This window comes from Morone saxatilis, unplaced genomic scaffold (genome assembly GCF_004916995.1).
Source record: "Morone saxatilis isolate NCDOM2014 unplaced genomic scaffold, NCSU_SB_2.0 Contig3, whole genome shotgun sequence".
Taxonomy (NCBI): Eukaryota; Metazoa; Chordata; class Actinopteri; family Moronidae; genus Morone; species Morone saxatilis.
In genome coordinates this window covers 4,475,256-4,488,856 of record NW_023339873.1, presented here as the reverse complement: position 1 = coordinate 4,488,856, position 13,601 = coordinate 4,475,256, and the positions used below count along the sequence as shown (strand labels likewise).

The 13,601-nt window shown below is 41.6% G+C and overlaps 1 protein-coding gene across 1 annotated transcript in view; it reads right to left on the bottom strand.

Annotated features, from left to right (window-relative positions):
• The window catches only part of paplna (papilin a, proteoglycan-like sulfated glycoprotein), an 18,328-nt gene that overhangs the window by 2,517 nt on the left and 2,210 nt on the right, over positions 1-13,601 (bottom strand). Inside the window, exons 4-18 of the mRNA XM_035673337.1 lie at positions 13,423-13,595; positions 12,604-12,727; positions 12,370-12,496; positions 10,076-10,280; positions 8,909-9,085; positions 8,658-8,808; positions 8,025-8,105; positions 6,340-6,535; positions 5,987-6,071; positions 5,683-5,806; positions 4,222-4,720; positions 2,463-2,621; positions 2,233-2,360; positions 1,372-1,426; positions 1,115-1,261 (exon numbers count right to left, since the gene is read on the bottom strand). Of these exons, the coding sequence (XP_035529230.1) occupies positions 1,115-1,261; positions 1,372-1,426; positions 2,233-2,360; positions 2,463-2,621; positions 4,222-4,720; positions 5,683-5,806; positions 5,987-6,071; positions 6,340-6,535; positions 8,025-8,105; positions 8,658-8,808; positions 8,909-9,085; positions 10,076-10,280; positions 12,370-12,496; positions 12,604-12,727; positions 13,423-13,595 (2,431 nt within the window). The remainder of the gene's footprint in view (positions 1-1,114; positions 1,262-1,371; positions 1,427-2,232; positions 2,361-2,462; positions 2,622-4,221; positions 4,721-5,682; positions 5,807-5,986; positions 6,072-6,339; positions 6,536-8,024; positions 8,106-8,657; positions 8,809-8,908; positions 9,086-10,075; positions 10,281-12,369; positions 12,497-12,603; positions 12,728-13,422; positions 13,596-13,601) is intronic.

The window sequence follows — 13,601 nt, the reverse complement described above, 5'->3', positions numbered from 1 at the left end:
ATTCAGATCCTTTACTTTCAGTAGTAAGAACACACTATGAAAACACTCCCACACAAGCAAAAGTCCTGCATTCAAAAACCTTAATCAAACATACTACAAGGAGTAGTATCAGTCTCAATTTAATACTGATGCCTCTATATGACCTACATAAACAAACAAGATCATCACAGAAGATTGGCTATTTCTATATAGTTATTCTTAATGCTTGCCTCCAGCTGGGATTTGGTTGGATTCCCATGAATCAGATAAAACGGGGCGGTCTGTTAGGTAGTTTAATCTACAGCAATACATCATATTCTTTAAGATCATCATATATTCCATATTCAGGCACACATTATTGTTCCAAGCACACTATTTGTATGTCTTAATACACATCTGGCAGGGATCTTAAACAAGCCGCATTGATTAAAAACACCACACGGAAACATTACATTCGGAGTGCTTTAGTAGTCCCCCGCACACTGTTACCTATGTTTGACCTTCAGTGTGCAGAATGATGTATGTGCAGAGTTTGACACAAGGATGGATGGATTCCATCTGCTGAGGGGGGGAAGAGTCTCTGTGCTCACTTTAAATCTGTGTTTAACACGTGTAAGTACATGTAAGATTTCTGACATCACAACTAGTCTGCAGGTCAATCCTGGTCCAACTTAAACAAGTGTGACAAGTCTGAAGCTGGCAGTGCACACACAAACTGAGAATAGATTTGTGAAGCAGGAGACATTTTGTCCTTTTTATTAAGTAAACTATTAAACTTTTGAAAGACCATTCACTTTTTTTATACATTCCGAAATTCTTAATGGAGATGGGGGAAGTAGGTATAATTTCAATAATTTTTATCTTGTTAATTGAACTTTTGAACTTATTTTACCATTGTTACCAGTGTTATTATTGTGTTATTAAAATAAACATTTTGTCATTTAATTGAAGCCCGACCAGAGTTATTTAAAGTTAGTGTTTATATATTAACTTACAACTTAATTGTAATTTTTCCAACTACAAGATAATTTCTTTGCCAAATAAAATACCTTGCACATCACAAACTTTTGCTTTTCTCTAGACTTCACAATCAGATATACTAAAGATAAAGAAAGCAGAGCATTATGACAATTACCTGGAGTCACTGAGGGTCTGTCCATCTTTAGTCCACTGAATGTTGACAGACTGAGCCGCTGACGGAGGGACAATCTGGCAGGGAAGTCTGGCAGTTTGTCCTGATCGCATTTCCAGCAAAGATGAGCTTGACCGTTCGATACTGAACCTGAAAGTTACAGGAACAGAGAGCTGATGTCAGTGATTGTGTTTTGCATTTATAATCTTCAGTTTCTCTTATATTGTATGGAAGAAACCATTTCAGTGTGTTGTTCCTACCGGGGGAAAGGTCCATCTCTGGGCAATGAGGTGGGAGTCAGCGGAGATGATCCCTCTGTGAGACACACACACACGATTGGATGAATGCTGCTGTCATAACTCACTCACACAATGTCACATTAACATATCATGCGTAACTGTTTCAAGGTCAGCATGTTCCAACACAACCTCTGACATCATATATGACATCAGGGCCTCACCCCGATCTCCTGGATTTACGTGTGACGGACTAATTGGGGTTGAAGTCGGTCAAATCCGAATTAAAATTAAGGATTTGACCGAATCTGGCCCCAATTAGCTGATTTCACACCGGGTGAAAGTTTTTTCTCAAAAGCTTTCTTAGAAAGGAAAGATATACAATGTGGAGTTCACCGGGTAATCTACGCTCTTCTATCAATGGAATTTGTAGATTGAAATTTTTAAAAATCTGTTTATGTTATTTTGTCAAGAAAAGACAATAAAAATCTTGACCTGATGGTGGCGTTAGAAGAAAAGCCAAGGGATCACCAAAGTCATTACAGTTAATTCTCTGGGTACCCTGAATATCTGTATAACATTTCATGGCAATCCATCCCGTAGTTTAAGAGATATTTCAATCTTAGCCACAAATTTATTCATGGTTACTCTAGTGGAAAAGTCAGTAGGATTCATCCTGTGGGGACCATGAATGTCACAAACCTTAAAATTATCCATTTTTCATGGGATATTGAAAAAATGTTGTGGTCCAACTGACAGACCTTATATTGCTATCCCTATATGGCCATGCTGCTAACATGGCTAAAAAAAAAGGAAAAAGTAATTAAATCAACAAAAATTTAAGCAAATTAGGAAATAACTTGCATACAGATGCAGCAGCATTACCTGTGACAGACAGATAAATGTAGCGATGGTCTCTCTCCTGTTCACGAGTAGCCAGGCACAAGAACCAACCAGAGTCTGACTTTGTAAGAGGACCGACTAGCAGGGAACCATTTGGCTGCTGGTGATGCCTAAAGAAAACACAAGTAAAGAGGTAAGGAATAATCACAAACATTGACAGAAAGCAAAATTAGATCTGTATTAAGTCACTGAGTGTGTGTGTTTCTACTGACCTGTGAGTAGACAGAGGGATGCCATCTCTTCTCCACTCCACAGTGACAGTGGAGGATGGCGGCGGGCTGACTCTGCACGGCATCACAACTGTCTGGCCCACTAAAGCTTCCACTGTAGAGGGGTCAGTCTTATCGATGGTCACTCCTCCCAGCGTCAAACTGAGGAAACAGGAGGGGATACGAGGATAGAGGAAAGGAAGGAAAGGAAGGAAAGGAAGGAAAGAGGGAAGTAGGATCAGGAGAAAGTTGGAAAACGAAGAAAGAGAAGATTGAAGGGAGGAAGAGAGTGAAAAAGTCACTTTATGCTCTACTGTTGGTACTTTTATTAGTAGTCACCAAAGCAAGCATAAAGATTGCCCACAACCTGGCTTTAGAAGTTTATCAGAGACAGCTCAGGGAGAAAAAGACAGAGAAGAAACCCAGCTTTGGCACACAAATGGCCCATGCAACATGAAAGGTGACGAGACAAACAATGAAAACCTTCACCCACAAAACAACTAACTCTGTGTGTTATAAATTGTTAAAAATCAAAGGTGATGATGATGATGATGATGACACACAAACACCAGAAAAAAAACAGCAAAGACGTTAAATAGCAATGTCCTCCCAAAGCCTATAATGTAGCTAAATACACACAACTACACAAATGTAAAGACAGACGAGGTTTAGTGACTACACACGTACAACAACAGATGAAGCATCACAGCAGAACCTTTATTAGTTGGATCTAATGACATCAAGGTGACAACACAAAGCCCAAAGGTGGTGGCGACTGACACAGTGAGGTAGCAGGCACAAATAAGCACAACAGACAGTGAAAAGTCCCAGAAGCAGTAAACAGTAGGAACTGTCCATTTACGGTCGCTGTGAGGTTCAACTTCTCCAGACATTTTGTCGAGGTTAAAGGGGGAAAACAAGGTGTTGCTGCTTAGGAAAGCGTGAGAGTCTGTGGAGCTAGACGTACAGTAGCGTAGCTGTGGTGTATTTTACAAAGCAAGTTTTTAGATTATATTAGCATCACGAGAATGATACACACTGTAAAAATGATGTTGCATAAAATAAAGAATACATGAAATGTTCTGTTGCACAGACAAGAAAAAATGGCAGAGGTTGCTTGACATAATGTCTAAAGAGTAACTTAACACCAGGCTATTATACTGCTCTCTTTGTTACAGGTTACAGCTATAACACCCAACAGTGATGTCATGATGTACTGACACACCCTGCAGTACACTCCTACATCACTGCAGCAGTTGAGAGGTGTTCTGAAGGTGTTAAGTTACTCTTTAATTAGCTAAAAGCTTGGAAAATAAGCTAAGATTGATAGATTTATTTAGCCTTCAAATTGATTTCTCTTCTGTCTTACAATTACAGATGCTTCATTAGTAATTAATCAATGTTTGTAAGTCAGATTGTGTAAACTGGTATCTTAATGTTTTGACTTTTTGTTGTATTATTGAAAATTCTGGAACTAGTCTCTATATAAATTTGTCCTGTAGGACTTTGTAGGACCATACACGGTCTGAATAGTTGTAAACAATGATAAACAACATCAACTTCATCATCATATTTTGGGGGAAAGCGAATGATGCACATGATTTGTCTGTCAATCTCCTTCAGACTCTTTAGCCCTACATTGGGGCTCCTTCACCAGGGGCAAGAAGGCTGTTCATAATAACAGCATTATGAGGCCAGCGGAAGCGGGGCTGGGGCAGGGAGTGAGCTTTTCGTTGTGCTCCCTGGGTCTTCGGGGTCTTACCTCGCTGCTGGGCCGGTGTGCTGTGCAGCAGTAGCAGGGGAAGGCCGGCGGGGCCGCAGATGGACTCTAGCTCTGTGGGCATGTGTGGCGGCACTTGTGGCCTGTCTGCTGGTGCCGCTGGTGGAACCTCCCTGGACTGTGAAGATCCTCCCCATGTTGCGTGACCCTCCACCTGTTGACCCTCCAGTGGTGGATCCCCCTGCTCTAGCTCCTCCTCCAGATGCGGTGCCTGCTCCTGATGCGGTCCTTCCAGCGGTGGGTTCTCTCCTAGAAGTCGGCCCTCCGGCGGGAGCAACCGGTCCCGGGCCCTGCTGGCTCGGGGCAGCCACCTGGCACGCCCTCTGGCACTCGGCCCGGTTCATGAAGTTGTTGCTGTTGCCGTGGCAACCTCCGTACCAGAAGTGCAGACACCTGGAGGTGATGACGTCGTAGTGGTAGCGTGGTGTCCAGCTGCTGCAGGAGCCGGCAGCACGAGGCAGGGAGCAGATGGAGCGCTCAACTGCAGCAAGGACAGAACAGGAAATGTTACAGACACACAGGCTGTACGTCAACATATTTTGTTGAGTTTTGTGTCTTATATTATCCAAAATGTTTCCAACAATGTTTAAACCCAGAGTCATTTTTTCAGGTAATGGTGCGTTTCACCAGTCGCCTGTCAATGTTGTCATATCCTGTTTGCATTGTGGCTGTCTGCCAGAAGCTGTCATGAACTTTTCATCCAGTTTTAAGCCACATTTTCTTGGTTGTTTTTAACTCTGGAGGAAGCTGATGAAAATTACAGTCATTGAACATCTGGATCGTAAGTTATCAGAGAGACAGGCTGAGCTAATGTTAGCAGCAGGTCAACTTGCAGCCCCTCCTTTGTCTGCCAAACAGTGTCGGAGGGACACTGATTTTTAAGGTAAAACTGCTTTATTCAGAGTTTTTAATCACTGGGTCGGTTTGTTTTAGAGAAGAGGAGACCTCTGCATATAATTCAGCTCCTGGGGGAAAAAACACCTGAACAATGAACTCTGAAGGAAAGCTAGCAAGGAAACCTTGAATTCTCACTCTGTTTATCCAAGCATTGAAAACTTTCTCATTAAGCTTAGAACAAATGGAAACTGGATCTAAGCCCATGACCTGACTCTAAACAGCTATCTAGTGCCACATCTTTGATTATAATCAACTAAGTTTCCTTGGCATGACCAAGACTACAACCCAACCCACATTTTGGGCAGGAAAAGTGTTATAATTGTATATTTTCCCCTGCTTACACTATTTCCTGTGAGCACAGACCTCAATCACTGGCAATGGAGCGTATCGGTGGCCAACCAAAAAAAGACTGGACAGATGCACATGGGAAATATTGTTCTCAGGATGAATTGTGACCAAGAATTCACTACAAAAATAGGAGTTTTAAATAACAAAGAACCTGAGATTCATGTGTTATAACATATTTGCAACCTCTCAGTCTCTTACTGTGGTTGGGTGGGTTGGGGCAGCTCTCCCCGTTGGGTCCTCCTGCAGGTGTGGTGCGGTCGTAACAGCAGCCGTAGGTGGTGGTACGGCACTGTACTGCATTCTCAGTGGGAAGAGAAGGAACCTGAGCAAACATGATATGACAGATCAGAATTATAGCTGTTTTTTACGGTTTCTTTCTGGCAGACGATACACAAGCAAACATCTTTTTTATGGTCGATCTGGTCAGTAAATTCTCACCACAGTAGAAGACTTTTTCCTAGCCAGAAAACGTGTGAAAGAAATTTCATGTATGTTTGCTTACAGTGGGTGCAAGGGCCACATACTCCACGCAGCCCTCCTTATTGGGGCCCTGAGCAGCCGTCACTCCATCTTGGCAGCAGCCATAACTGGCAAACAGAACAAGAACGGAGAAAGTACAAACAATAAAACACTTTGTACTGAAAGTTTGAGCCAAAAATAACAAAAATTTGCAAATTTGACATTTCTAAGAAAACCATAGCCTCAGTGAGGTCACTGAGTGGTAGTTATGGTGGTCATACATAATACCAAACAATCTCTGGTCACAGTTATAAAAGTGACAGTCAGACAAAGTCTCCTAAAAAGACTCCATACGTAACCTCAACCACGGTGTAATGACAGGTTGGAGCTGGATACCTGGTCTGAATGCAGGATGGCTGGGAAGCAGTGGGAGCTTGGATCTGTGGGCAGCCCAGACCCTGGGGGCCCCCGGCTGAAGTGCGTCCATCTGGGCAGCAGCCATAATAGGACTGGCTGCAGTGGAGGGCCGGGGCGGAGCTGTGAGGGTCGTGGACTGTGTTCGTCTGGGTCGGATCCGTCTCTGGCCTGCGGGCTAAGATGAAACCAAGCAAGGGGAGAATTCACACATGTGGACTAGACCCCACAGTTCATGGTGTTTTAAACAGACAAGACTACACAAAGCGACAGAGAAGCTCACACTTTGCTTTAGAAATTCACAATAGAGTCTAAGCTATTGTGCTTGAGGCCACACAGGAAGCTGAAACACAAAAGAATGCAAATACGGAAAGAACTGCTACAAAACAAACATAAAACATATATAATATAAAACACAAAAACATTACCAAACTACAAAGCTCGGGGGGAACGTGGAGAATGAACTGGGACAAGTAGTTCTTGCAATCATCAATAAACAATCTCACAGGAAATGAACACACACAAGACCTCAAACTTGAAATTCCTGACCACTGGGACGACGCTGCAGAATGCCAGAACATGCCAAAAAACACCACCGCCAGCACTTGCACACTTCAGTGCTTCCAAAATATTTTAATCAGGCTGAGAGTGCCCATGGACCCCTGAAAACATGTCAATCAGGCCTGGATAATTAGTGCTGGGACAGGGGCTCGATGGGGAAAAGGAGGGGCTGATGGGCACAAAGTGACAGGAGTTACATCAGCGGAGAGGAGGGGTGCTGGGGAACTGAAGGGAAGCAATTATTAGGGTGCCATCACACCTACAGTTTGTTTTATTTAGTAGAAATAATGGGAAAGGTTTTTTTTTTAGAGTTATAAATGTGAATGTCTTGTTAATAACTCGATTTTTGGTCTGAAATTATGAATAGTTAATTTAATTGTCATTGGTGGGTTTTGCTTATGAGTGAGCTTATTAGCTTAGGTGTGAGCAAAAAAAAGCAAGCAAAGAAAGACAAACAGCTAACAAAAGAGAGTAAGCTACAAAGAACTAGCAAAAAAGACAAAGAGCTAACAAAAATAAGCTAGCAAAACAAAGATCTAGCAAACATGAGCTAGTAAAATGCACAAAGAGCAAAAAATGACGAGGTGTTTGCAAAGAAAGTTACAAATGGAAAAAAATGAACTACAAATTATAAACCACCATGAATTTGTACAAAGTTGTGCACAAATCAACTATAAGTTGATGCATCTTAAACATAAAAACGTTTTTTGTTTTGAGGACACCGTAGTTGCTCCTACACGCTTTAAAGGATGAGCTGTGTTCAGTTGGCTGTATTTCGAAACTTCACCACTAGAGGCCACTGAATCCTACACACACCAGTCCTTTAAGTTTTATAAGATATAGTATTATATATTTTATATAGTATTATACTGTATATATTAATCTTTGTTAATATCCGTTAACAGAAATTCTTCAACATGCACCTCAGTCAGACTCAGTGGTTCATTTCATTATTTTTGACTTTCTGAGTAACTAATAGTGGCTAAAATGGTATATCCATATCTTGTAAACAAAACATTTTAACAAACACATCCTCAGTTTTGTAGACAAATTGATGACACTGTGGCCAGGAGAAGACATTAATCATCAGATTGAGATAGTCAAACCTGTTGCGTGGTCTGGCACATAGGGCTGGAAAACAGTCTGCGTGTTGTCGTGTCCTTGTGGGTCCTGAATGCTGGGAACCGCTGCGCAAAGAGTAGGAGGCACAAACAAAACAATGAGAGCTCAGTGCACAATGTAGGTGAGTGGTTGAATTATCTTGCTAAAGGCTCACAGCGAAGGAAAATATGATACTGTGGTCTATAAAGACGTTGTTACCACAGACACATTGACAAACACCAAACCTTAAATCATCTATGTGAGTCTATGTGGGAGACAGAGCTGCAGGGTTTGGGTATGTAGAGCAGTGAGGTGTAAGTTTAGTCTCATTAAAATGTCCTGTGACGCACACTATTCAGACAGACAACAATAAAAGTAAAGCAAAATATTTATACATAACATTGCAAGAATGCAAAATTATGCAGTGTAAGCAAATGGAAGTCTGGAAGTTTAACATTTGCATGATAATATATGTTGCAGGAAAAAAAGGCCTAATTTAGAATCTCATTTTTTAAAATTTTCACTCCGTTCTGTCTTATTATCATCTTGTTAATCATCTGTGAAGCACTTTGAACTGCACTAAACTGCATGAAAGCTGTGCAAATAAAGTTTGATTGATGGATTTTGCATATGCTCACATTGTGGGCTGTAGCAGGGCTGGCTGTTGCAGCGCTCCACTGTGGTGGGTTTGGCGTGGGCGTTACATTGATCCACAGGATACAGGTTCCTCTCTTGGTCTGAGCAGATCACTCGTCTATCTCTCGAGCCGGAGCCACAGCTCTGAGAGCACTGGAGGAAAGTGGAGATTATAATGAATGAAAACTGTCTAGCTGAAAGGAAATTAATGGTGTAACTGTCCCTGTATTGTTTGTGATTTCGCTGTTCTCACCAGTCCCCACTCTCCGACGTGCCAGTCGATCTGTTTCAGGCAGGCCGCCATCTCACAGGGTCGGACTGCAGGCGGGCGGAGCAAAGTGCTGCAGGATGTTTCCTCTAGCCTCATTCCTCCTGAACCAACACAGGTGATTTCTCTGGTCTGTTCACCTGGACCACACGTCACCGAGCACTGCCAACACAGCGGCACAGATTTTATAAGTAGGTGCACTACGCTTGAATGCTTGAGGCCTTAAAGTTATTTTTCTGTGATATAATTTCAGTATAAGAAAAGGAAAGTGAGGAAAATCTTATTTGAGCTTAACTTAAAACCATAATATCAGACAAATGAAGGTGTTTCTCAAGAGTCTGTAATTCTACCCAGTACACTCAAATATATCCCAACTGTTCTTTAGACTTTGGGATTCTCATGTAATCTTGGTTTTACATCTAAAACTTCGAGTCACAGCACTAAGCATCTATTCTTCCTCATATAAGTACAAGATACGCTTTGAAAACCTCCTGAACAATTAACACCTCACTGCTGTTTTGAAGACATTTCCAAAGACTCTTTTCAGCTGAAGTGAAGGATATTCTGTCTGCTACTTAAATGTACTACAAGGAGTTTTTAACTGGTTATGAAACAGAGAAGATCGGCTATTTCAAAATGGTCATTCTTAATGGCTACCACCGGGTCGGATTTCCCATTGAAATCAATGAAACAAGGCGGTGAAAACACTACCGCTTCTTGCTACAAACTTCCTTGTAAGGGATTTTACAAGATCGTTTTAAGCCAAAAAAAAGCAGCAAAGTCTCATTGCTTTTCTTGTATGTCCAATTTGTTATAAGGTTTTTTTCTATATTTATCTTTTTTTCCACTTATCTTCACTTTCACTTGATAGTCAGAAGATGGGACCAAGTCATTGTTTTGCAGGCCGCAAGTATACAAGTATACTTTTTTTTGCAGCAGACTGAATATTTTTCACTCCAGTTGGATACAAGAGTCAAACAGTTACGCCAAGATAAATGTGCTAATAACTGCAGTATTGTTGTACTAAGTATAAATACAAAACAGTGCTTATTTTACACCATCATTTGATATAGCTCATTAATCTTAACTGTTTGTTTCATTTGAATCAGTTTCACCTCTCTGTGGTCACCGACAGTCTGGAAGTTCACTCACCGCGCTCCATCTAGTTGCACGATACTCTGCACACTTGTGCATGTTGCAGGTCTGCAGAGAGGATGGTGCCTCAGTGTAGGCAGCACAGATGGCATCCTCCACCACGCGGGGGCCTGCGACATCGTGAGAGATGCACTCCACGGTGCGCACCTGAGAGCCTCCACCGCAGGTAACCGAGCAGGTGTTCCACTCACCGGTTCTCCAGCTGGGAAACCCACCGGGAGGGAGGAGAGACAGGACAGTCAGGAGAAGTTGTGATGTAGTACAGAGAAAAATGAAGAGTTTCATTCCAAAATTTAAAAAGCGATACCAAAGGGACAAGAGAGATAACAGATCAGACTCCAGAGAGTTACATTTCAATCAATTAGGTGAGTTTTCTATTGAAACCCTATTTTCTAATTTTGGCCAGCGACATGGTTAGTCAAGTAATGATATATTCCTGATATTATATTATATTGCATCATATAATATTGTTTTATTTATTACTTAATTAACATTTATTCAGTTTATTTATCTATTTTATTTTATCTATTTATCACTCTTTCCCAGATTGACAGACAAAAAACAGAAAGATATTTCATTTAAAATGATTCCAAAACAGAAAAGCAGCAACTCCTAAAATTTGAGAACCTGGAACCAGCTAAATAATGTTTGACTTTCTTTTCTTGATAAACAACTTTAAATGATAATTCACCACTTTAATTTACAACAGATTGATTCACTGATTAGTTTCTGCAGTAACTGCATATTATCCTTCAATATTTCAGTTAAAAAACAGTCTTTAGTTCGGACACATATCAGTGTTTTGGAATGAAACCCTTCAAATGAAATGCACGCATAAAAGGATGCATTGTTTTACAGCTACTAAACAAACAACTAAACTACTAGACAAGTTTAACTAGTGTTAAAAACAACGCATCCTTTTGGACGCTACAGTGTTAAACAATCAAAAAGTTACTCCCGGCTGAAAGACACAAAGTATTATTAACCTCCTGGTTAGTTTGAATAGATACTGATTACTAGAAGCAGACTGAAAGCAGGTCTGAAAACAAAAACTATGACCAGCAAGCTCACATTTTATCTCCCAGATCTCTTTAGCACACCTTTACAACTCAGAGAAATTAACAGTTTCTTGTCGTCCCTGCAGGATATCTTTCAATTGAGGAATAATGAGGGTGCAGTTAGCGTCACCCGAGCTTCATAAACATCTCGGGTTTCTAAGCAGCAGCGGCATCAAAGAAAAGAAGCAGGAAATACCAGAGGGTCACTGACTGAAGCCCCGGCTCTTTACTGCCACACCACTGCTGCTGCGTCCAATTCAGATGTACACAATCCCTGACACCTCCCCCCACACATGACAACCTCTAACCTCACAACACACCAGCTACACTAACAGACCGGCACAGAGAATTTTACAGTTTGCTAAAGCAATCAGGCAGCAGCCCAGCTCAGGGATCGGGTACAGGGGCCACAGGTTGGGAGGTTAAAGGAGGAGGAGGTCTTTGATGGAAATCTGGCATCAAATCACCACTAGGTCTCCCCGGAGAGAGTGTTAAGTGTGTGCAAGACAAATGAGGATCATTAGAAGGTTGAAAGGAGATCTCTGAACTGGACAGTTGCCCCACGCCTTCGTTCTCACCCCTCATGGAGGAACAGGCGTCGCGCTAAAACACAGATGCTAGAGTCAAACACATCTGAAGGGGGAGAGTTCGTGACAGACGTTTCAGTCAACATTTATTACATTTCTGAATCTTTTAGCACTGTTTAGTGGCAAGTAACTAAATATTTTTCAGGTGTCAATGTGAAGGACTACTAAAAACGATCGTCCATGCTCAGAAAAATAACGACTTAAAGGTCCAGTGTGTAACATTTAGGAGGATCTTTTGGCAAAAATAGAATATAATATTCATAGCTATGTTTTCACTAGTGTCTAATCACCTGAATATAGGAATCGTTGCATTTTTGTTACCTTAGAATGAGCCATTTTTTTTATTTCTGCCAATTAGATTCTCCTACATGTTACACACTGGACCTTTAAGGATTTAGATCTCCCCCTGTGTTTGTAGTCACCTAAAACTTCACTACGACCACAGATCCTGGGTTACCTGAATACATAGGCTCTGGGTCTTTCTGAGGATCTCCACAACTGTGGTGGATACAGGTACGCCATCCTTTCAGACAGTCACAACACACCAACAACAGTCAAAAAGCTGTTTTTTTTGCACATGTTGCTGACCTTAGAAAATCCTGCCAATGTACTGTAATGTCACATTTCACCAGTGAAGTTAGTTTACCTGCGGATCTGTGGGCATTGATGGGGGTTGCATGTGCGGTTGGTCTGTGGCCTTGGCAGAGATGCACAGAGATAGTCTGGGTAGGCCTCGTTATCAATGGTGCAGAAGACCAAACGAGACTGGTAGCCTAACGAAGGAAGAGAGAATAGCATGTTTAATGGTGCACGAGGCAGGATAATAAAGGCTTTAAACAAGTGCTTTGTCTGTATTCTGGCATTTTTCTAAGACTCTGACCTGATCCACATTCCCTGCTGCAGGCAGACCAGGATCCAAAACTCCAGTAATAACCCTCTCTGGAGCGTCCATTAGGGAGATAAAATTCATATTCCACTCCTTGGTTTGGCTCCTGGCTGATCAGCTGAGAGGAGATGGTTGCACGTAATGATTACACTCCATTTACAAAGATTGACATCATCTGTCTGTCCAAAGTGTTGGTACAAAGAGACTTATGGCCAGATTCCTGGTCCTTGGAGAAGAAATCCTTCTGTTTTTCCAACCCTCCGACCTTTCCTCTAACAAAATGAACAATCCTTTAACACCACTTTTATACAACTTATTTTGACTAATAGTTTTCCCAGAAATGTACTGTGGATATTCATGGTCCCTAGAGGTTAAATCCTTAATGCGTAAAACACATTAATCTGCCCAAAATGATGACTCCTTTGGATTTTAACAACCCAGTGACCTCTCTGTCTAGTGCCACCCTAACATGGCAATGCTCCAGTGTTTTGTATTGTGGGCTGTAATGTACATTATATCATGTACAGGATACTAACGCAGCAGAAATTTGATCTAAATCTGCAATAACAAACTTTTTTTGGCAGTAAATAAGATGTGAACGCGACACTACAATATTATCACCTTGTAAGTACATATAGTAAAATGTTAGTCTGCAGTTTAAACATCCAGCAGGCACTGAGCAACAGAAGGTGCCAAATGTAAGTCCAATATTTATTCTTTTTCTCTCTTTTAAAAGAGAGATTTGGAATTAAATATTTGTCGGACAAAGAAAATAAATAAAAGAATGAAATCTCAGTGTGCGTTCAATCTTACCTCAACAACGAGGGGTTCAGTGGTGGGTCCGCGGCCGATGATGGTTTCAGGGACACTGTCACCCTCGGCTCCTCGCTGGTAGTACAGCATGGTTCCAGCAATGGGTGTTGCCCTGGAAAACTCAATTACCCAGTGGCCATTGAGGTAGTACTCACCACGCAGGTTCTTGATAGCTGGCC